Below are 21,999 nucleotides of genomic sequence, written 5' to 3'. Positions count from 1 at the left end.
CTGTACGACGTTATTGAGATCATATTTCATATTTTCGCCATGGCATTCATAATTCCGCCACTGCTCATACAGTGGGAGCCTGCACAACAGTGCAACGCTTCAATACCGCCGCCTGGTGGATGATCGGGCGAGTTACAACCGGAAATGGATCTGGTGATCTGGGAAATCCGTCCGGCAGTCACATATCGTTGCGGGACTCTGGATCGCTGCCATAACTCAATAATCGATATGATTTGGGCGTTTATTGCGCCATACAAACCGGAAATGGATCTAGTCGATCAACGTCAAATAAGTGGGATCTTTTTCCTCCAGTCTCATCGGCGAACGGTAAGAGGACAGTAACGTTACTTTCAGCTTGATTGTTTATTCTTTTCAATGCAAACCGCTCTGATCAGTATATCACCCATACTACATAAAGCATTTACTGACGATCACGGAATTATAAACGACCCCCCCCCCCCTTTTATCCGCGCATGATGAATCATAACGTATACCATCATGTACCGTTGAATTTTTTAATATAGCGTGTATCGGCAATAAACGGCAGTTGATCATATGTGTTTATGCTTTTAACTCACGTTCTATGAATTACTGCAGAAAACGATAAAAACATACTTATATTCTAGAAGCTATTTTTGGAAGAATCTAGAATGAAAAAGTATAACGTTCCCACATCCTGAACGATAGATAATCGATGTTGAATGGGCCATAGTAATGTCAATTTAGCAATACAATTTAAAAAGTTATAGCCCTACAAAGAAGGTGAACATCTCCATAGGCTTAGACTGGTGGGAGTGATCATACATTGATGGATAGAAGCGTGGCAGTCAATGTGTTAAATGCCTCGCGTGAGCCATTTAGCCAACGTAGCATTTATTTTTCAGCAAAGAAAGTGCAATAAACAAAACTGATACATTCACTGTGTGTTCTGCCTCATTTGTTGATGAAACAAAACTAATATCAACACAATTGACCACCAAGAGCGGAGTTTTAGTCTCAACGTTAGTAGGTAGCTAACGTTAGCTCACGTTAGCCAGCCAGCACAAAACTGATGATATAAGGAGCTATCAGTAGCTAGATAACATTAGAGACAACGCCTCATGTATTAAACAAAGGTGAATAGATGACTGGGCCATTTTGTTTAATGCTTGTTATGTTGAAAGAGGAGCTCTGAGCTAACAGGGTCTGGTAGCTACGGTAGGTAGCTAACGTTAGCTCACGTTAGCCAACTGCTCATGCAATCGTTAATGCTAGCAGAATGAATGGATGTAAACTTTATTTAACAGATTGCAGAATGGGTACAACACAATACGGCTCAATAAAAACAATTGTTAAGGGAATGCAGACTGTTGTAGCTTGGACTGGGCTCCTTATAACAATAACTTGACAACACATGGTAGCTGCAGCTATTTGGGACAGCTCTGCTGTAAACACTGGAAATAACTGTGCGGGTCTCTACTGCGCATGGGCGTTGAGCAACAACGGCTCCGTATCCGGCTCACGCAGATTACATGGCACCATTGTCCGCGAGTTTTGGCGAGTATCCAAAACGGAAACACAATTTCAGCGTTATCCTGCAAAAACTGTGTTTCTTTTTAACTTGGACAGCAAACGTAATCATTCAGCAACAAAAACGTTTCTGTATTCAATGGTGTAACCATTGATTGATTGATTGATTGAAAACTTTATTAACAAATTGCAGAATGGGTACAGTACAGTACAGCTCAATACATACAATTGTTAAGGGGATGCAGACCAGAGAAAGACTTTCGTCTTGTTTACATCAGGGTCCCCCATTTTCAATTCATCGTAACATATATGACATACATGACATACAGATAGACAGTACTGCTACATCTATACATTTATGACACACCAGATTTGCAAATACAGTACTGTTTGTGATACAGAAAGAGTCCAGAAAAAAAAGTATATACATTTGACGTAGAAACTGTACATCGGAGGAGGTTGGGTAGGTGGGGGGGGGGGGGGGGGGGGGGCTGTACATTGGAGGTGGTTGGGTGGGTGGGGGGGGGGGAGGTTGGGTAGGAGTGGGGGGGGGGGGAGGTTGGGTAGGAGGGGTGGGTGGGGGACACTGTACAACTGTACAAACAAAACTGTACATTGGAATATTGACAAGACCATACTTGGTAATTTACTGTACATTGGAGGGGGTTGTGTTAGGACATTTACAGGGGCCAGTTTCGAATTGCAGTCTCCCGTAGGTGTTTTTTGAGAGTGTTTTTGAAAGTGGGTAGTGATTCACATTCCTTTACAGCTTTGGGTAGGGCGTTCCACATTGATGTGGCATAATTGCAAAACGTGTTTAGTCCCTTGTTTGAGCCGAATCTGGGTTTAACATGATTTGTGGAGCTCCCTCTGGTGTTGTGATCGTGGTATTCACTGACCTTTGGGAAGTATTTTGACATGTACATGGGTACCTTGGTCGTGTAGTGTATCTTGTAGACCAGGCCCATTGCAAGTTGCTGTACTCTGTCGTCTACTCTAAGCCATCCTAGGTTGTCAAAGTGGGCAGGGGTGAGGTGGGTTCTAGGAGTAAGGTCAAGCAGTAGTCTGACCAGTTTGTTTTGAGATGTTTGTAATTTAGTTTTTAGCGCCTTTGAGGTGCTTTGGTACCATGAGGTGCAAGCATAGTCGTAGTACACTTGAATGAGTGCTCCTGCCAGAGTCTTCAGGGTATTCTTGTTTACCTACCAGTGAGGAGATCCGGTACAAGAATCGAGTTCGTTGGTTGACTTTTTTTATTACATTGGATGCCATTTTGTCACAGGAAAGATTTGCCTCTAGGATGGAACCCAGGTAGGTAATATCTTCTTTCCTTGTGACAATATTGTCACCCACTGTAACTGAGAAGCCGTCGGTCTTGCTGAGTTTGTTATTTGAACCGAAGAGAATGGCCAGAATGACCATGGCCTCTATCTGGTTCCTTAAAACGATGACATCATCTGTAAAGGTAAGTGCTGCCACCTTGTGTCAGCGTTCTACACTTACACCGTCCATTATTTATTCTCTTGATCAAGGGACTAATGGCTAAAACACCTGCCAGGGCTGTAATTAAAAGGCCCCATGTGAAAATGTAGAAAAATCTGTTAAAATACCATTTATATTTAATTGTACCTATGATTTAGCATAATACGTTTTATATATCGCCTTTCAAAAGACCCAAGGTCGCTTTACATAGGGGGGGGGGGGGAATAAACAAAAGTAACAAAATAGGACAGACAGAACATGCAAAGTGGGAATTTAGGGGTTAAAGGCCAAGTTGAAGAGGTGGGTTTTGAGGAGTTTTTTTAATGAGTCCAGAGTTGGGGCATTGCAGAGTTCTAGAGGGTGGGAGCTGCCACACTAAAAGCTCTGTCCCCAAAGGTCTGCAGTCTGGTTCGGGAATGGAGAGCTGACCTGAGTGTCTGTGGATCGCAGGGACCGTGACTGAGTGGAGGAGGTCAGTGAGGTGTCAGAGCGTGGAGGGATTTGTAAGTGAGCAGGAGGGTTTTGTAGGTGATGCTGGATTTGATGGGGAGCCAGTGGAGGTGGATGAGTGGGGGTGATGTGCTACAATAACATATCGATTTGATTAGATTTAAATGCAATGTCATGATACAGCACAAGTACAGTACAACAAAAATAAGTTTGGCCTCTAACCAAAGTAATTATATTATTATAATAACCATTCACTCACACATTCACACACCGACGGTGGAGGCACCCATGCAAGGAGCCCTTAAAATGAACAAATACCCATGTTTGTTGCGCCTCTCCATCAGTCCACCAACCTTCTCATAAAGGACACTGATGAGTGTCGTATCTATCATTAGTGATGAATCTGAGGGCAGAGTGATAGAAAGAGTCCAAGGATTTAAGGATTGAGTCCGCAGAAGTGAGAATCAAGACTTGTGATCTCACCACGTATAAGGTCTGGTGAACAGGAGACTGACCCAGACAAATGGGAGATGTACAGTACCTGTATACTCAGCACGTTCCCCTGGGTGCTCGTCAGTGTCACCTATCTTTCTCAATTCATTGTCCTATGAAGCAGCTCCAGACATTATACTTGATGACATCACAAGTTGGAGTTTTAGACTTTTCTTTTTGGTGGATCCGGGAGAGTTGTTTGATTTTTCTGGACTGTCTTTAGACTATAAGAATAGTATAATTATGAAAATGGGTGTAGTTCCCCTTTAATTCTATGTCCATCACAGATGGCGCTAGTGGCCCAGTCGTGTTGTTGAATGTATCTTGCACATATCCATGCATCCTGTGCCACACACTGCACATATCAATGGTGTGTGTTAGCAGAAGAGGTTTGTGCAGCAGTTCTTGCATAAATATCCAGTGCTAGACCGTAAATAGGACAGAGGAAATCAGACACGATAATCATCGGTGTTGCTCAATTGGAATCCATACTCAAAGAGAAGGTCCATATTTTATTGACACAGCCACATTAACATGTACAGGATGGATGGGCCGCCACAGGTGTTCACTCCGACACACTAATTGGTCAAGTCCATCACTCAAGTATAATCGAGAGCACATTATTTATATAGGTCAACACACCCCCACTTTCTCTCACATTGTTAACATCATTCATAACCCACTCAAATCACCAAATGTGCTCTAACATTATGTAGACCTTCACTTGCATGTTTTACTAACCAAACATGAAATTTGCAAACTCAATCAACTTGCACTTTTGCAGGTTTGTCATCACAGCATGAAAATCCTACTACAGTTTACAATGTTTGCTTGAAATACAACATTGTAGTCTTTATATTGTGATTTTATAGTGATATAAACATACAAACATATCTTAATGTTTTTGATCCACTTTTTTCTCCTCTTTTTCTATTTTTCTCCCATCCCAATTCCACTGTGCCAATTCTCCCCTCCCCTGTCTTGAACGTTTCTCGCATATGCCCCCCACTGGCCGGTTGTAGGGAGGATAGAAGCCTTGCATCACGTGTCCCCCTCCGATACACGAGGAGGCATCCTGTCACATCTTTTCACCTGCCAGCGCGGACTCTCATTGGCGAGGTGTAACGTGTGGGAGGCTCACACTACCCCAGCCTTTTTCCTGTCTCTGCTGTGCAGGCGTCCCCCAACCGACCTGTAGGAGTCGCTGTCCACAACGTCCAGATTACCACCCATCGACTTCCACCCGCTAATTCTGCCAATTGAGTTAGTATGACGCTGTCCCAAGCCGGAGGCAACGCCGACAGCCGGAGTCGAACCCGGTGTCTCTTGCGTTGGTGACGAGCTCAATGTCCACTGCGCCACCCAGCCGCCATAAACATATCTTAATGTTGAAGTGGAATAAAATAACACCCAAGTACATAACGAGGTCTATAATAATAAATCAAAGATTGGAAGCACGATTCCATCATGGTATTCTTACTGACTAGCCTCAATATGGGCCATGTATAAGGAGGTGACCTGGACACTGCCTTGGTAACATCCATTGCTAATGAACGAATATACCATTGTTTATCATTTTGTATACAGTATAGTGTGAAATAATGTTATCTTTTTTTATCAATGTGTATCAGGCCTTACGTGGTCCATAAAGTGAGTTAAGGGTGCACAAAACCTTTTTACAATGAAATTGCAGTGGGAGCTTTTATTTTGAAAATGTAAGTAAATTCATTCGCGGAAGTAGAAGTCCTTATTTAAATTGGCTTGACAGTCACTGGCATAGATATCTATAGAACACTAGATAGCTTAAGGCGGAGTCACCAGCGTCACTGAACCGCCGCCATGTTGCTCCAGTTAGCCTTGAGTGAGAGTGAGTGAGCTGCACAGACAAAAATACTCATAACTCGCTGAAATATTGACGGATTTACAAACGGGTTGGTTTGCTATAAACATCAAAGATGTAGTTATGATACTGCATACTTATAAAAAAAATTTAAAGATGTTTTTTTTTACAAACCGCTTGAATCATAGACACGTTAATAATGCTTGTAATAAACCAAACCGTTTGTAAATCCGTCAATATTTCAGCGAGTTATGAGTATTTTTGTCTGTGCAGCTCACTCACTCTCACTCAAGGCTAACTGGAGCAAGATGGCGGCGGTTCAGTGACGTCGCTCTCCATTGGCCGGCAGCGCGGGCAAGCTATCTAGTGTTCTATATATATCTATGGTCACTGGTGGAGAGACAAGACGGTCCATGTGATGGAATGTGCGCTCTGGTTTGTTGACGCGTTTCTAGGGATACAAATGGGACTGAGCCAGAGATCGTTACTGAAGGAAATGTGTACCTTTAGAAGTAAAAACAGAAGTTTTGCAGGACAGAGCATTTATTTCTAAAAGTTTCTAAACATATGCGCACAACTCACATAATGTGTTAATTGGTCCAGTCTGAAGGTTATGATCAGGGGTGCAGTCGTCCATCATAACTTATGATGGACGGGTCCATAAAGCGGTGGCAGCTGAGCGGGACAGACTACGAGCCCCAGGCCGCTCTCTCCCGCGCGTCCTCGGCCACAGCGGCCACGGAGACCCTCTTCAGCGCCTGGACACCCCTAGTCAATAAACCTTCCAACCAGCAGGTGAGAGAAACAGGGCAATCCTTTTTAACATACATATTTCAAAGTACTGGCTAATTTGCTATATTAATTAATTGTGAATAAAAATTAAATGGTGTGAACTTATACAATATAGAAATGTATCCGTAAACAGTAAACAAACATGTTGAAAGGTTGAGAGCGCTGCGCTACTTTATTAAATTTGTATTTTGGTGCAATAGATCGTTTCTATTTGACTTTAGTGTAAGATACAGTCCACTGGTACTGTAGGTATCGTTTTGGTCGGCTCATAATTCATATTGCAAATACATCAGATTGGTAGTATAGGCCTATTATGTCTTTTACACGTTATAGATAGATAGAAACTTTATTGCCATTTCAACACTTCAACACTTGATGTCCAGCTATTTGAACTGTAGCTGGACATCAATGACATACGTATCGACACAATCACCTAAAGGTAGTCGCTATGTTCAACATTTGAAGAAACAGTAGGTCAAATAACTGTCAGCTTTTGATCATGGCTATTAATGACCTATAATCATGTTTAAACCATTTTCAGGTGTATAGACGTTTTCTGTTTGTAATGGTTTCTTAGAATTATATCTTAGAATTGCACTGGCATCACTGTGCCATCGTCATTAGAATATCCAGTTCTCAAAATTCCAATCTCATGTGTGAGATCTCGCACCTGAAAGGGTTAAAACAAAATATGTAATATGAATACTCGTTGAAACAGCTATTTGAGGAGAGGGCCAACCTGCTGCTCCACTGGTTCGACCTGTGGAATGACAGACAGAGAAAGCAGCTCCTCTTCACTCTGCTCTCTCGATGCTCCAAGTCTCAGCTGAAGTGAGTCAGACATTTTTCTTATTGTCTTATTCCAAATGGGGCATTTACGCTTGTTGATTATGTCAACAAATATCCATGTTCCTCTCATAACCTGCACAGCATTCTTCTCTCCACTTCTCTTCCTGCCTCATAGCTTCTATCCTCTTCTCTCATCTCCTTATCTCCTCTCACCTCTTCTCCTCTCCTCACATCTTCTCTCCTCTGCTCTCCTTACCTCTTCTCTCCCCTGCTCTCTTTATCTCTTCTCTCCCCTGCTCTCCTTATCTCTTCTCTCCTCTGCTCTCCTTATCTATTCTCTCCCCTGCTCTCCTTACCTCTTCTCTCCCCTGCAGCTCCTTACCTCTTCTCTCCCCTGCTCTCCTTATCTCTTCTCTCCCCTGCTCTCCTTATCTATTCTCTCCCCTGCTCTCCTTATCTATTCTCTCCCCTGCTCTCCTTACCTCTTCTCTCCCCTGCTCTCCTTACATCTTCTCTCCTCTGCTCTCCTTACCTCTTCTCTCCCCTGCTCTCCTTATCTCTTCTCTCCCCTGCTCTCCTTACATCTTCTCTCCTCTGCTCTCCTTACCTCTTCTCTCCCCTGCTCTCCTTATCTCTTCTCTCCCCTGCTCTCCTTACATCTTCTCTCCTCTGCTCTCCTTACATCTTCTCTCCCCTGCTCTCCTTATCTATTCTCTCCCCTGCTCTCCTTACATCTTCTCTCCTCTGCTCTCCTTACATCTTCTCTCCCCTGCTCTCCTTATCTATTCTCTCCCCTGCTCTCCTTACATCTTCTCTCCCCTGCTCTCCTTATCTATTCTCTCCCCTGCTCTCCTTACATCTTCTCTCCTCTGCTCTCCTTACCTATTCTCTCCCCTGCTCTCCTTACATCTTCTCTCCCCTGCTCTCCTTATCTATTCTCTCCCCTGCTCTCCTTACATCTTCTCTCCTCTGCTCTCCTTACCTCTTCTCTCCCCTGCTCTCCTTACATCTTCTCTCCCCTGCTCTCCTTATCTATTATCTCCCCTGCTCTCCTTATCTCTTCTTTCCTCTGTTCTCCTTATCTCTTCTATCATCTGCTCTCCTTATCTCTTCTCTCATCTGCTCTTCTCTTCCCTCCTCATCTCTTCTATCCTCTTCTCTCATCTCCTTATCTCCTCTCACCTCTTCTCCTATCCTCTCCTTATCTCCTCTCACCTCTTCTCCTATCCTCCCCGTATCTCTTCTCTCCTCTGTTTGGAATTTGACACAATTAACCCCTGAGGCCCCTGAGCAGGTACTGCAGAGATCGGCTGAACGAGGCGGTTCCGGTGACGCGCGTGGACTTCACAGCGGTGTTGCCGCGGTTCCTGTCTCTGTACGTGATGTCGTTCCTGACCCCTCGCGACCTCTGTACCGTGGCCCAGGTCAGCTGGCACTGGATGGTCCTGGCTGAGCAGGTGAGAGGGCAAAGGTCGAGGGTCATTCAAGGCAGGGTTGATACTGAGAGTGAATGCTTTTAATGAGTAGCATAGATGTTTGGCAATGGGAGTGGGTTTCTTCGAGCGCTTATCCTTATTGTTAGGGCACAAGTGTCTTGTGTTTTATTATAAATGAATATATCAAAAGGACAATATAACGTATGATGTATATCACGGCATACTTACCTTACGCATACCGCACCTTATGTATATACTGTATACTTCATCAGAGCATACATTTAACATTTTAGCATTCAGCATTTTTAGATTATATTAGATTTAGATTATTGGATTATTATATATATATATATATATATATATATATATATATATATATATATATATATATATATATATATATATATATATATATATATATATATATATATATATATATATATATATTGTAACTATATTTATTGTAGGGCAAATATAACAAAGTTATAGAGTTAGAGAGTTTTTTCTTCTTTTTACTTCACCATTGTACTATAATTCTATCACCTGTACCATGTCTTCCACCACCTGTACCTCCCCTCCCCCTCCCCCCTGCTGCTATGATGCCGGAATTTCCCCAAGGGGATCAATAAAGGAATATCTTATCTTATCTTATCGTGTATTTAACTCAAATGAATAGAATCCTGCACCCTGCTCAGCAACAGGTAGAGTGAATACATCTGTCCAGATGAGCTGTGCATGAACAGTGCAGAGAGGAGGACAGAGGTTCTGTTTCAAACCCAGGACCCAGGCCCAGTTAACATACTAGGCGGCAAATCTTCTCCGCGCATCTTAGGCTACGTTCACACTGTAAGCCTTAGTGGTCAATTCAGATTTATTACTCAGATGAGATAAAAAAAATGTGTCTGTTCACATTATTATTTATTATTTCCTCTGTTCTCTCCCCTTCCTTCTGTTTCCTCTCTCTCTCTATCTCTCTCCATGTCCATCCCTCCGTCCTCCCAGGATTGCCTGTGGGCCGGGCGGTGCGTGCGGAGGGGCTGGTTCCTGGCCTACACCCCAGGAGAGCGGGAGTACGGAGCCTGGAGGAACCACTATGTCTCCTGCCTCTCCACGCTGGACTGGCTCACCCCCCGGGAGGCGGCCGACCGGTACGGGACCCTCAACGAGCCCACCGCGGGGGTGACGGAGGAGGAGGAGGAGAGACGGAAGGAGAGGAGGATCAGGCAGAGCATCAGAGAGAGACTGGAGGAGGGAAAGCGTGAGTGAACGAGGGAGGGGGAATAAGAGGGACGGACATAAAAGAGAGATAATAAGACATGTGAGTTTGTTGTTGTTGTCACCTGGTGAGACGCGACAAAGGCCAGAGATCAGAAACCTTGTCTGGTTTTCAATACAAGACATATTGAGGCATACGGTATGGTTTCTACAATTCATCTTGCAACGTTTATGTTTATTTAATCCTATAGAAGTACCTAGGTGTGTCTCTAGTCTTCCTGGGGTCCTGGACATAGAAATACAATACAGTACAGTAAATTATATATACATACACATACATATACACATATACAAACATTCACATACATGTACACTTTGTTAAAAGAAAGTTGCCCATGAAGATGCAAGACGGCAAGTTTCAATCTCTCCTCTTCCTCTCTTTCTTCATCTCTCTCTCTCTCTCTCTCTCTCTCTCTCTCTCTCTCTCTCTCTCTCTCTCTCTCTCTCTCTCTCTCTCTCTCTCCCTTCCTCTCTCTCTCCAGGAGTAACGCTCAGAACCAGGAGGGCCTGGGGCAGCAACACACAGCCAGGGGGGACCAGGAGCGGCCGTATCCAGGGTGCAAGGCCTGCTCCAGGGGTAACATTGAGCTCTGGTCCCTCCGTCTCCTGGTTTCCGAGGATGGGCGGGTCTAGCGGCTTCAATCTTAGCCTGACCAAGGAGCTGTCCTTCCCTCCAGCTCTGACCCTGGACCCGCCCCCCACTACGGTCAGGTGGGTCAGTGCGTACTATTACATGCATATAGACAGACATGGTGATCTAGCTAGCAATGAATATTGGCAGTATTTGAATATGATTCTCACCTGGACTTTTGCTTTTATGGATGTCAATCATCAAATTACCACGAGTTATAAACTAGACATTTTTAAAGGTGCACAGCGGCATTCGGGGAGACACGCGTGTTTACATTGGCAGAGTCTGCGAATTAGTTTACAAAACACATTCAGAATCAGATTCAGATTTCTTTCTAGATAGCTTTCTACTGAACGCACAGACAGAAAACTGGTATCTATCTTCTTGTCTCTCTCTGGAGAAGACGATAAGCTAATTTCACAAAATGTTGGTATGTTCTTTTAAGTCCAATGCGAGTGAAATGCCCACTGTTGAGTCCTGGCTTTAGGCAGAATCATGAACAGTGGTTTAAGAGAAGTTATTTATATTTCAAACGTCATTCATTCATTGCACGCTACTTAGACGACATCAAGTCAAGTCAAGTCAAGAGTCAAGAGTTTTAATTGTCACGGCATACAGGTATACAATGAAATGCGGGTGGTCTTGCCCGCAACGATGTGCAATACAGTGGTACATATAATAGAATCAAAAGAAGAAAACAACATTGTGCAGTAACAGGTAACAGGTAACATGGAGTGACATCTCGGTATCTGTACATAGTTATTTACAGAGCATGTGGGACATGCTAGTTAGCTTTGGTAGTGCAATACACTGTTCCTGTTATTCTAATTTAAAGTGTCCTTTCCTTTGGCCATAAGTGTGCGTGTGTGCGACATGAGTGTGTGCCCACTCATGTTAAAGTGTTAAGTGGCTGCTCGTGTGTGAGCGTGCACAGCGTGCGTGTCGTGTGTGTGTTCATGTGTGCTTGTGTGTGGACAGTTCAATGTTCTGAGCACTCAATGTTCATTGTTCATGGCTCTGATGGCCTGGGGGAAGAAGCTGAGCCTAAGACATGTTGCGCATGGTATGACTTTGAACGTCTGCCATTTCCACTGCAAAGATGGAACATAAGTAATGATACGATGCGTCGGCCATGAATATGCAAATTAACAAAATTTCTCGGTCGACTCGTCGTTGCAGCCTTACTGTGAACCCAATGTGAGCCTGGAAGATGCCTTGTTGAATAGTATATAATTTGTAAATAGTTAAACAGTAGCTTTTCAGGTAGCTGTCTAGCCTCAGTTCCAAATGTCTCCCAAAATGACATACCGTGGTGGTGATCGATTTTTGAGTTAGTGGTAATTCATCCTTTTTTATCTGCATAAAACGGCATGAAACGGACACTTTTTCTGTCGTCCTTCTACACCTCTGCACGGGTGACGTGTGTTTCGGCTGCTCCAGAGTCTCCAGAATCTCCTGCAGCTCTAGGAAAATGAACGGACGATTAATAGATCGCTGCTAGCTTCGTCTGTGGTTCATGCAGCTGTGATCCCATGAACAAAGCCTTAGAATATACATTTCTCTCTCTGATAAGGCAGTGGATTTAGAACTCTTAGCGGCAGTTTATAAAAAGGAAGAATCGCTGGCTAGCTTAGCGTCGCAGATCAGGTCCCCACGATGTCACCAGTCATTTAGGGTTAACGATTGGCTTTTAGAAATTGGAACATTAGCAAAACATGAAATTCTTTGCTGACACACAATTTCCCCATTAACCCCCACATGCAGCATCAAGGACTAAAATGGCCGGTATACGGGTGTAAAATAAAAGCGATTGTCATAATGATGTGAACGCATGAGAGGTCTATGTTCAATGACCAATGTGTTTTGTGCTGCTGTTTTCGGAGACAGCTTGAACAAGGCCAGGGGAGCGATGTCATCCTTCACCTACAAACCACCACCAAGACTCCACACAGCCCCTCATCCCATCACTTATCCCAAACCTGGTCTACTGCTACTACTCATCTCCAATAGAATACCTGCCTATGAGGTGAGAAAAACATTGACAGAGAGAGTGGGAATCTTAGTACACACTTAACACATTGGCGACCACGGTATGCAGTGTAATATGGTTCTGGACGACCAGGGTTAGTCAACAAATCGATGTACTTTCTAACAGCTATATACTTTATAGTATTGCTATTTGTCCATTCTCATTGTCACTTGAGTGCATATACCGTGCCTTCATAATGGCTTAAAGAAAATAAAAATCCATCGGTTGGTTGTAATTTTATAGCGTCGTGAATATAAGCTTTATCGCAGTTTTCGTCTCGTCTTTTTTCTGGGAAGCTAGATATGAGGCTAAAGGCTAGTCATGTTATATCAAACGCCATTTCTGTTGTATATATACGAATGAAATAAAACAAACTGCTTAGCATCCAGACTATTACAGAGCATCTATGGATGAAATGGGGGCGGCGGGGGATGCCGATTAATATTATTGATTAGCAATACAGTGTGCGTTCAAGTAGCCACATTCAACTGATCGATCGCTTGCGTGTTACAACAATGTCCAATCCGGCTGTAATTTGGGTGAATAGTATCCTACCGTCAGCCCATGTGATCGCCGGCAGCATTTCGTCATTATTCATCGGAATCTGGTAGATCGATATGTCCATTGGCTGATCATAAATCCCATTATTCCAGGCTGAAATCTGCGTTCGGTAACGTGATCAAAGATGGAGGATGTTTCCCATTCGGCCTCAATGATACTGCAGTGGAGCGATGGCGCCCCTAAGAGGATCTGGCCGGTATTGCATGTTTCGGAAATCAAATATGCGGGTAGATCCTGCAAGTCGATCGGGGACGTTAATACCATTATTAATATGGAATAAAACAATAACAACTTGCCACGAGTTAACTCGTGGCTCTGGTCCTCAACGGGTGGAATCGAAACACGAGTTAACTTGTGGCTGGTCCTTAAAGTGTTAAAGGAACACGCCAACGTTATGGGAAATGTGCTTGCCGTCTTCTCCAGAGTCGGATAAGAAGATAGATACCAATTTGAACTCTAAACTCTAACACTGAACTCTAAACTCAAATCCATACTTATCTACTGTACTGCATACCTCTGTCTTCTGTCTGTACTCATACCTACCTTCATTATAGTTTATTCATATAACACTGTATAATGACAATGTATAATAACTAGGGATGCTCGATATTGGCTTTTTTACCGATACCGATATTCCGATATTGTCCAACTCTTAATTTCGATACCGATACCGATACCGATATCAACCGATACCGATATATGCAGGGTTTCCCCCCAAAAAAACGGAATAATTTCAGGTAATTAATAATTTCACTGGATGCATTCAAAAGGCTTTCTAAATGTAAGCATTATCTGTGCAAAATATGATAATTAAAAAAGTAAAAATTAACATTACATATCTCTTGTTGTTGAATTAAACCAACATGCATACTTTTGACAATAAATAAAATAAGAATTGGTTCTTACTTGCTTGCCTGGGTAAATAAAGGTTAAATAAATGTAAAACATTTTTTATTTTTTTTTTTACCGATACCGATATTTTCCGATATCACATTTTACTGCCGATATCGGCCGATAATATCGGTCGGCCGATAATATCGGACATCCCTAATAATAACACAGTACACACCAGTGTTGTAGTCGAGTCACTAAATCTAGAGTCAGAGTCGAGTCTCGAATCCCCAGTGTTGGAGTCCGAGTCACCAAAGAAGAGTCAGAGTCCAAGTCATCAAGGTTGAGTCCACTCCACTCTGGCAGTCAAAGAGCTGACATACAAATAAACAAAGGTCTACATTAAACATAAATGACCATTTCAAAGGGAGTTTATTTACTTTCTATTTTACTTGCCTTTTCAATATCAATATCTTATGCCAAATGATTAGGTCCTATTACAAAAAAACAAATACAACTGTATTTATCAATTAACAACTCCGAGTCATCGTCTGCACCTTCCGAGTCCGAATGCAGTCAATGCTCGAGTCCAAGTCCAAGTCCGAGTCATCAGTGCTCAAGTCCAAGTCGAGTCACGAGTCCAGGACTCGGACTTGAGTACTACAACACTGGTACACACTGTATACATATCTATATCTGTGTATATATATACTCATATTATTCCAACTATTGGCTAGAGTGGTTTATTACCATAGTGTATTCATACTTGTACCACTGTATATTTACTCTAGCTTTTTCATATATACTCTACATACACATCGTACTGCATACTACAATGTAGTAATGTCCTTTACAGGGGTTCTCAACCTTTCTGCTGCCAAGGCGTCCCTGTGTCCATTCAAATATTCCAGGGCATCCCTACATACGATAAAGACTTTTCCCCTCCTGTCTTTTTTGCTACAATGATGACAAAGGTGCTTGCTTTCAAAATAACGTTTATTTAAGTGCTTAGTACTGTTGACATTACACTGCTTGTAGTAATAAATCAAATAGCATATTTGGATAAGTTTGACCATTTCTCAAAAACAGAAAATCATTATTTAAAAAAATACAGAAAAGGATCACCAAGTTAACATTTCTCAAGAAATATAAATAAATACAGAAAATAAGCACTCGTTCACTCAGTGGACATTTCTAGCTCAATGCGAGGTCTGCTGCTGCTGCTGGCTAATAATACACTCAATACGTGGGGAGATCTTTGACATGGCAACACGCATGTCATCCTCAAGGCTCAACTTGGCCCTATATTTTGTTTTCAGAGCTGTCATGGATGAAAAACCAGCTTCACACAGATATGTGGTGCTGAATGGTATCAACACCTTAACTGCTTAACCTAACTTGCTTAACTTAACTGCATGAGATACTTGGTACTCAGCACCACACTCTGAAACAAGCTCTCCAGGTGGTATCAGATGAGATTTCAATGAGTTCTTCCAAGAGTTTGGATGGAGATGTGTCAGGAATCGTTGTCTCAATGTTCTCTGTAAAGGGGTTCTTTATCAAGAGTAACTTGGTGATTCTTTTCTGTTTTTTTTTTTTTTTTTTTTTTTTTTTTTGTAGTTTTTGAGAAATGGTCAAACTTATCCAAATATGCTATTTTCATGAAAAACAATGCAGCTGCAACAGATAGCACTTAGTGATCATTTTCTGTAATTCTATTTATCTATTTTTTTTTTTGTTGAGAAATCTCAAGGCACCCCTGGCAGTTCTCTGAGGCACTCTAGTGGGCCGTGGCACCCCTGTTGAGAACCGCTGCTTTATACTACAATGTAATTTGCACTCTAGTCAGATGCCAACTTCATTTCATTGTACTCTGTACCAGTACTTGTGCAATGACAATAAATCATCTCTAATCTAAAATAGACATTATTTATATTAAATTTCTTGAGATTATTACTTTAATAACCTATTAGTTTTCCCATGCCAGTGAACCACCCTCCCTTATTTCGGCCAAATAATTACCATACACGTGATTTTATCCATATAAAATGTATATAAAAAAGCCTATATTTATTGTCTTTATATCACCCTGCCCATACCTGTACCACCCCTCCCCCATGCTGCTATGACACCTGCATTTCCACAAGTGGATCAATAAAGGAATATCTTATCTTATCTTAATTTCCTCTCTAGGCGTTCAGTAGAAAGCTATCCAGCTGCAAGCTAGCCTAGCTTAGCACAAATGAATGGGAGCAGATATGGACCTCTAGCCTAGCTTAAAACTCTGGGAGAGGTGTGTTTGGCCAACCGTTACATAATGACATAGACATAATAGACATAATGACATAAATACTGCACACATTATTTGATGTTCTCTCTCTCTCTCTCTCTCTCTCTCTCTCTCTCTCTCTCTCTCTCTCTCTCCTCTCTCTCTCTCTCTCTCTCTCTCTCTTTCTCTCTACTTCTTTCTCTCTACTCTCCACTCTAGTTAATACTGAGTGGTGTGAAGCAGAAGTGATGGCGGTTCTGTACGACCAGATGGTTACTCTTCCAGCTCTGTTATACCCAGGCGGAGAGGGCCCTAGGCGGGCACAGTGTGCAGAGGCTAGGCCTCCTAGCTCCAGGAGGAACGGAGGAGATCCATCTCCTTCATGGTGAGAAGTGCAACTCTCACACAGCGAGTCATTATTACCCCTGGGGTAAGACATGGCATAAAGCTAGGGGCACTTCACCATCATAGCAATTACAGCATCATGAAATGATTAGATGAAAAAGTATCAATACCTTGTCTTATAGGTTTGTATAGGAACTGCTACCTTATCATTTAATTGAGCTGTAACCAACACAACACATGGATTCAATGTCCCTGATGACATCACTGGTGAAACTCAAACTCAAACTAATTACTCTCAATAACTGTCAAAGTAAATTAATGTGAACAAAACTGTTCAGAGTTTTTGGCATTTTATTTGGTGTTCAGCATTGTCCTTTGGTGAAGTGCCCCTTTAAGCAAAATTGTACTTTATTAATCCCTGTGGGATAGTATTTGTCTACATCCTCCCTCCTCTGGCTGCCTGTATGACCCCACCTCATACTGCTCATTCTCTCCTTCCTCACAAATAGACACCAGACCGTTAGATTCAACGGCAATTACAGCTCCAACAGAACTGTAATCCACCGGGGCACCCCAGGGAACTGTCATCTCACCAGTCCTGTTCACTCTGTACACCGATGACTGTAGCAGCTCAGACCCTGAGATGCTCTTCATCAAATACTCTGATGACACATTCATCGTTGACACCACCAACTCCCAATGACCGCATCATTGGAGAAATGAACAGGTCGCAGAGTGGTGTAAGAACAACTTCCTGGACCTAAACCCCAGCAAAACGAAGGAACTGCTCGTGGACTTCAGGCGTGACCCCACAACTCCCCCGGCTCTGGAGATAAATGGTCAGAAAATAGAGGGCGTTGAGGAGTACAAATATCTTGGCACCACCATCGACCATAAGCCTCACCTTCAAGACCAACACAGATAACATCCACTCTAAGTGCCAACACTCGCTGTTCTTCCTCAGGAAGATGAGGAAGCTTCAGGTCCGACCATCAATCCTGCAGGCTTTCTAAGACTCCTTTGTGGAATCGATAATGTCCTTTAACATTACATCATGGTTTGGAGTGATGCGTGCCATCAACCGGAAACCTCTCGACAGGGTCGTTAAGATCAGCGGCAGATCATTGGAAGGACCAGGAGCCACTCAGCAGCATCCACAAGAAACGGACAGTTAAAAGGCCTCCCAAATAGTTGAGGACAGCACACACACCCTCACACCCATTACAAACTATGCCCTCAGGCCGTCGATACAGAACTTCATCACTGACAAAAGGGGCTTAGGTAGCTTCGTGCCAACCTCCATCAGAATGCTGAACACCTAGGTCTGGTGGAGGCCGGACTGCCCCCCCCCCCCCCCCCCCACCCCCATCCAAGGACTTTGGACTACTTAAATAGACTCCCCTTCCACGATGGACATATATCACCTGTACTACTATTATTTATTATTTATATACATATAGAACTGCTCCACATGGATTTTAATATATCATGCTTTAAGTACTGTAGTTTTAATGGAGTTGGTGTTTTTATAATGTGGTGAGTGTCTATGTATTGTGTGACTGTATGTTTGTCTTTTAACCACTGCCAACAATGAAGTTCCGAAGGAAAATAAAGTATTTGAAGTATGCTTCAGATTTATTTCAATGTTCTCCCTGTTGTCTTTCCAGCCCTGAATGGGCCTCTTATATCACAGACCTCCTTAACCCTTTACACTACCTCCACATCTGACTAGGGGCTCTAGCTGTCACCCCCAAGTCTCTCTGGTAGTCTGACTAGGGGGTCCTGGCTGTCACGTCCAAGTCTCTCAGGTAGTCTGACTACGGGCTCCTGGCTGTCACGTCCAGGTCTGACTACGGGCTCCTTGCTGTCACCTCCAGGTCTGACTAGGGGGTCCTGGCTGCCACCTCCAAGTCTCTCTGGTAGTCTGACTAGAGGGTCCTGGCTGTCACCTCCAGGTCTGACTAGGGGCTCCTGGCTGCCACCTCCAGGTCTGACTAGGGGCTCCTGGTTGTCCCACCATCTAAACTTAAGCTCAGGGGTGACTTTGTGCCTTGCAGTCCTAAACTGTGGAACAGCATCAGCCCCTCTCTGTCAGATCTGCGCCCTCTGTTGATTCCTTCGAGTCCACCTCAATACATACTTTTATTCTTTAAACATTTGGATCCTCCTGATATGGTTTCATGTGTGCCTATGCATGTGTGTATTAATGCTCCTTATGTGGGTGTTTTTGAACATGCTTATAACAAGCGCAAATTGACAATGTGACAAATCAAACGAAAACAAAACTTGAAACTTCAGTTTCGCAATAGCTGTGGTCGTCTGGTAATCGGAAGGTTCCCTGTTCGATTCCCGCTCCTCCCGGCAGTGTGTCAAAGTGTCTTTGAGCAAGACACTTAACCCCTAATTTCTCCGCTGAGCAGGTTGGCACCTTGCCATGGTGCCTCTGCCGTCAGTGTGTGAATGTGTGAGTGAATGGGTAAAATGTGAGGAACGAATTGTAAAACGCTTTGGATAAAAACGCTATATAAATGAAGTCATTTCATGGTGTGGGAGGAACATGCAGACTCTACACAGAAAGACCCCCCCCCCCTTGGGTTCAAACCCACAACCTTCTTGCTGTGAGGCAACAGCGTACTAGATACATTTACATTGCATCCAGAGCTACTTAAAACAAGCACAGTCGGTTCTCTGTGACATTTTAACCCTTCACTACCGCACTACAGAAGGTTAACCCTTTACTACCACACTACAGACGGTTACCGTTTAGTCCGGTTGAATCCAACCCGGGAACGTTTCTCAAGCCCCACCCTTCTTTTCTTGATCCTCCAATCACAGCTGTTGCTTAAGGGCCAAGTTGTAGCCCACTAACCCATTTCCTAACGTCTTTCCCTTTGACCTCCCAGGATGTAGCGTATCGGAGAGGACGGTGTTGGCCCCTGACCTCAGGGAATTCTGGGAAAAACTGTGCGGCTGGGTCTTACCGACTGAGGGAGGGGGAGGTGTGGATGTTTTCGCACCCATCGCTGCATCTGGTGGGTAGACTGGTGGACTTTAAACACACACACACACAGTCACACACACATTCATCCTTTTGTCGTCTCTCTCTCTCCCCTCTCTCTCTCATTCTCTACTCTACCTGACCCTCTCTCCCATCTCTCTCTCCCTCTTCTCTCTTTTTCTCCTCTCTCTCACTCTCTTTTTCTCTTTCTCCATGCACTTTACCTCTCTCTCTCTCTCTCTCTCTCTCTCTCTCTCTTCGCTCTCTTTCCCCTGCTCCTTATCTCTCTCTCTATCTCTCTCTCAATCTGCCTCTTCTCTCTCTCTTTCTCTCTTTCCCCCGCTCCTTATCTCTCTCTCTCTCTCTCTCTTTCTCTCTCTCTCTCTCTCTCTCTCTCTCTCTCTCTCTCTCTCTCCCTCTCTCTCTCTCTCTCTCTCTCTCTCTCTCTCTCTCTCTCTCTCTCTCTCTCACAGCATCAGGAGTGGTACTGATCCAGACCCTCTCCTCTCTGACTGGTCTGGAGGTCAGGGCTCCTATGGGCCTGGCCACCGGAAGTTTCCAGAACAGTGAGTAATTCACTCAGATCAATGAAGTGATGAACGCCCCTTGGACCATTTAGAAACTGTCCAGGCATGTTGTTGTGTAATGCGTCCGGTTGCAATCAGTTGATAAAAGCCACATTGACCGCCTCTCTGTCCACCGGACAAACTCTCACAAATTCACACCGTTGTCTCATGTAGTCAAGTTCAAGCAGTCAGCAGTTTCCTCAGCCGTAAAATAATAACAACAAAAAAAAAACTGGGTTTTTTAAACGTTTTCCGCAGATTTTAGTGTTTCACCCTAGAGCCAAGGCCCATGAAAACATCTGTGCTCTTGTCATGTGGAGAGACTGACCAGACACAAGCACGAGACCCGCTCTGAGCCCTTTCCCATAGTTAAAGAATAGCTATGATGTAGTATTTACATAAAGAACTCTCTCTCCTCCGAGCTTTCAACACGCCCAGGTTCTGGAGCCTCCCGACGGGAAGGAAAACTAACCTTTTCATCCACTGGCTACACGGGGTCACAGATCCATGAAATCACCAGACTCTCATTATTCCTCCAGCCAAACTACATTTTGGAGAAATAGAAAAGGGGTTGGTTGGATGGCTGGCTGGTTTGATGGATGGCTGGCTGGCTGGATGGATGGATGGATGGATGGATGGATGGATGGATGGATGGATGGATGAAAGCTGGCTGGATGGATGAATGGATGGCTGGAAGGCTGGATGGATGGCTGGATGGATGGATGGCTGGATGGATGGATGGCTGGCTGGATGGATGGATGGCTGGATGACTGGCTGGATGGATGGATGACTGGCTTTATGGATGGATGGATGGCTGGATGTCTGGCTGGATGGATGGATGGATGGCTGGCTGGATGGGTGGATGACTGGATGGCTGGATGACTGGCTGGGTGGATGACTGGCTGGGTGGATGACTGGCTGGGTGGATGACTGGCTGGGTGGATGACTGGCTGGATGGATGGCTGGCTGGATGGATGGATGGATGGATGGATGGCTGGATGACTGGCTGGATGGATGGATGACTGGCTTTATGGATGGCTGGATGGATGGATGGCTGGCTGGATGGATGGATGGATGGCTGGCTGGCTGGATGGCTGGCTGGATGGATGGATGACTGGCTGGGTGGATGACTGGCTGGATGGCTGGCTGGCTGGATGGATGGATGACTGGCTCGGTGGATGACTGGATGGCTGGGTGGATGACTGGCTGGATGGCTGGATGACTGGCTGGGTGGATGACTGGCTGGGTGGATGACTGGCTGGGTGGATGACTGGCTGGCTGGATGACTGGCTGGCTGGATGACTGGCTGGGTGGATGACTGGCTGGGTGGATGACTGGCTGGGTGGATGACTGGCTGGCTGGATGACTGGCTGGCTGGATGACTGGCTGGCTGGATGACTGGCTGGGTGGATGACTGGCTGGGTGGATGACTGGCTGGGTGGATGACTGGCTGGGTGGATGACTGGCTGGGTGGATGACTGGCTGGGTGGATGACTGGATGGCTGGATGACTGGCTGGTGGGGTGACAGGCAAGCAGGCAAAGTGTCTAGTAGTAGACAAACTTACCGACTGTGTTAATTAACCATCCTGCCTGCTATAGGTCTTTCACACCGGCAGGGTTCTGTGGTTCCAGTTCCCGAACCTCATTTTTAACCGGCCGGTGCGTTCAGACCCAGAATAAATTGGTTGGGAACCTGAACAGTT

The 21,999-nt window shown here is 44.2% G+C and overlaps 1 protein-coding gene across 1 annotated transcript in view; it reads left to right on the top strand.

The window, feature by feature from the left end:
* Positions 1–6,421: 6,421 nt before the first annotated feature.
* ect2l (epithelial cell transforming 2 like) overlaps positions 6,422–21,999 on the top strand; it is a gene marked incomplete at both ends in the record, with an annotated part of 53,226 nt that continues 37,648 nt past the window's right edge. Inside the window, 10 exon segments of the mRNA XM_084312481.1 lie at positions 6,422–6,568; positions 7,284–7,396; positions 8,649–8,811; positions 9,793–10,048; positions 12,580–12,722; positions 16,606–16,627; positions 16,630–16,679; positions 16,681–16,771; positions 19,635–19,763; positions 20,203–20,295. Of these exon segments, the coding sequence (XP_084168607.1) occupies positions 6,422–6,568; positions 7,284–7,396; positions 8,649–8,811; positions 9,793–10,048; positions 12,580–12,722; positions 16,606–16,627; positions 16,630–16,679; positions 16,681–16,771; positions 19,635–19,763; positions 20,203–20,295 (1,207 nt within the window).

This window comes from Notolepis coatsorum (genome assembly GCF_963971535.1).
Source record: "Notolepis coatsorum genome assembly, chromosome: 1".
In the NCBI taxonomy this organism is placed as follows: Eukaryota; Metazoa; Chordata; class Actinopteri; order Aulopiformes; family Paralepididae; genus Notolepis; species Notolepis coatsorum.
The sequence above is the reverse complement of the archived record's forward strand: the minus strand, read 5'-3'. Positions and strand labels throughout refer to the sequence as shown.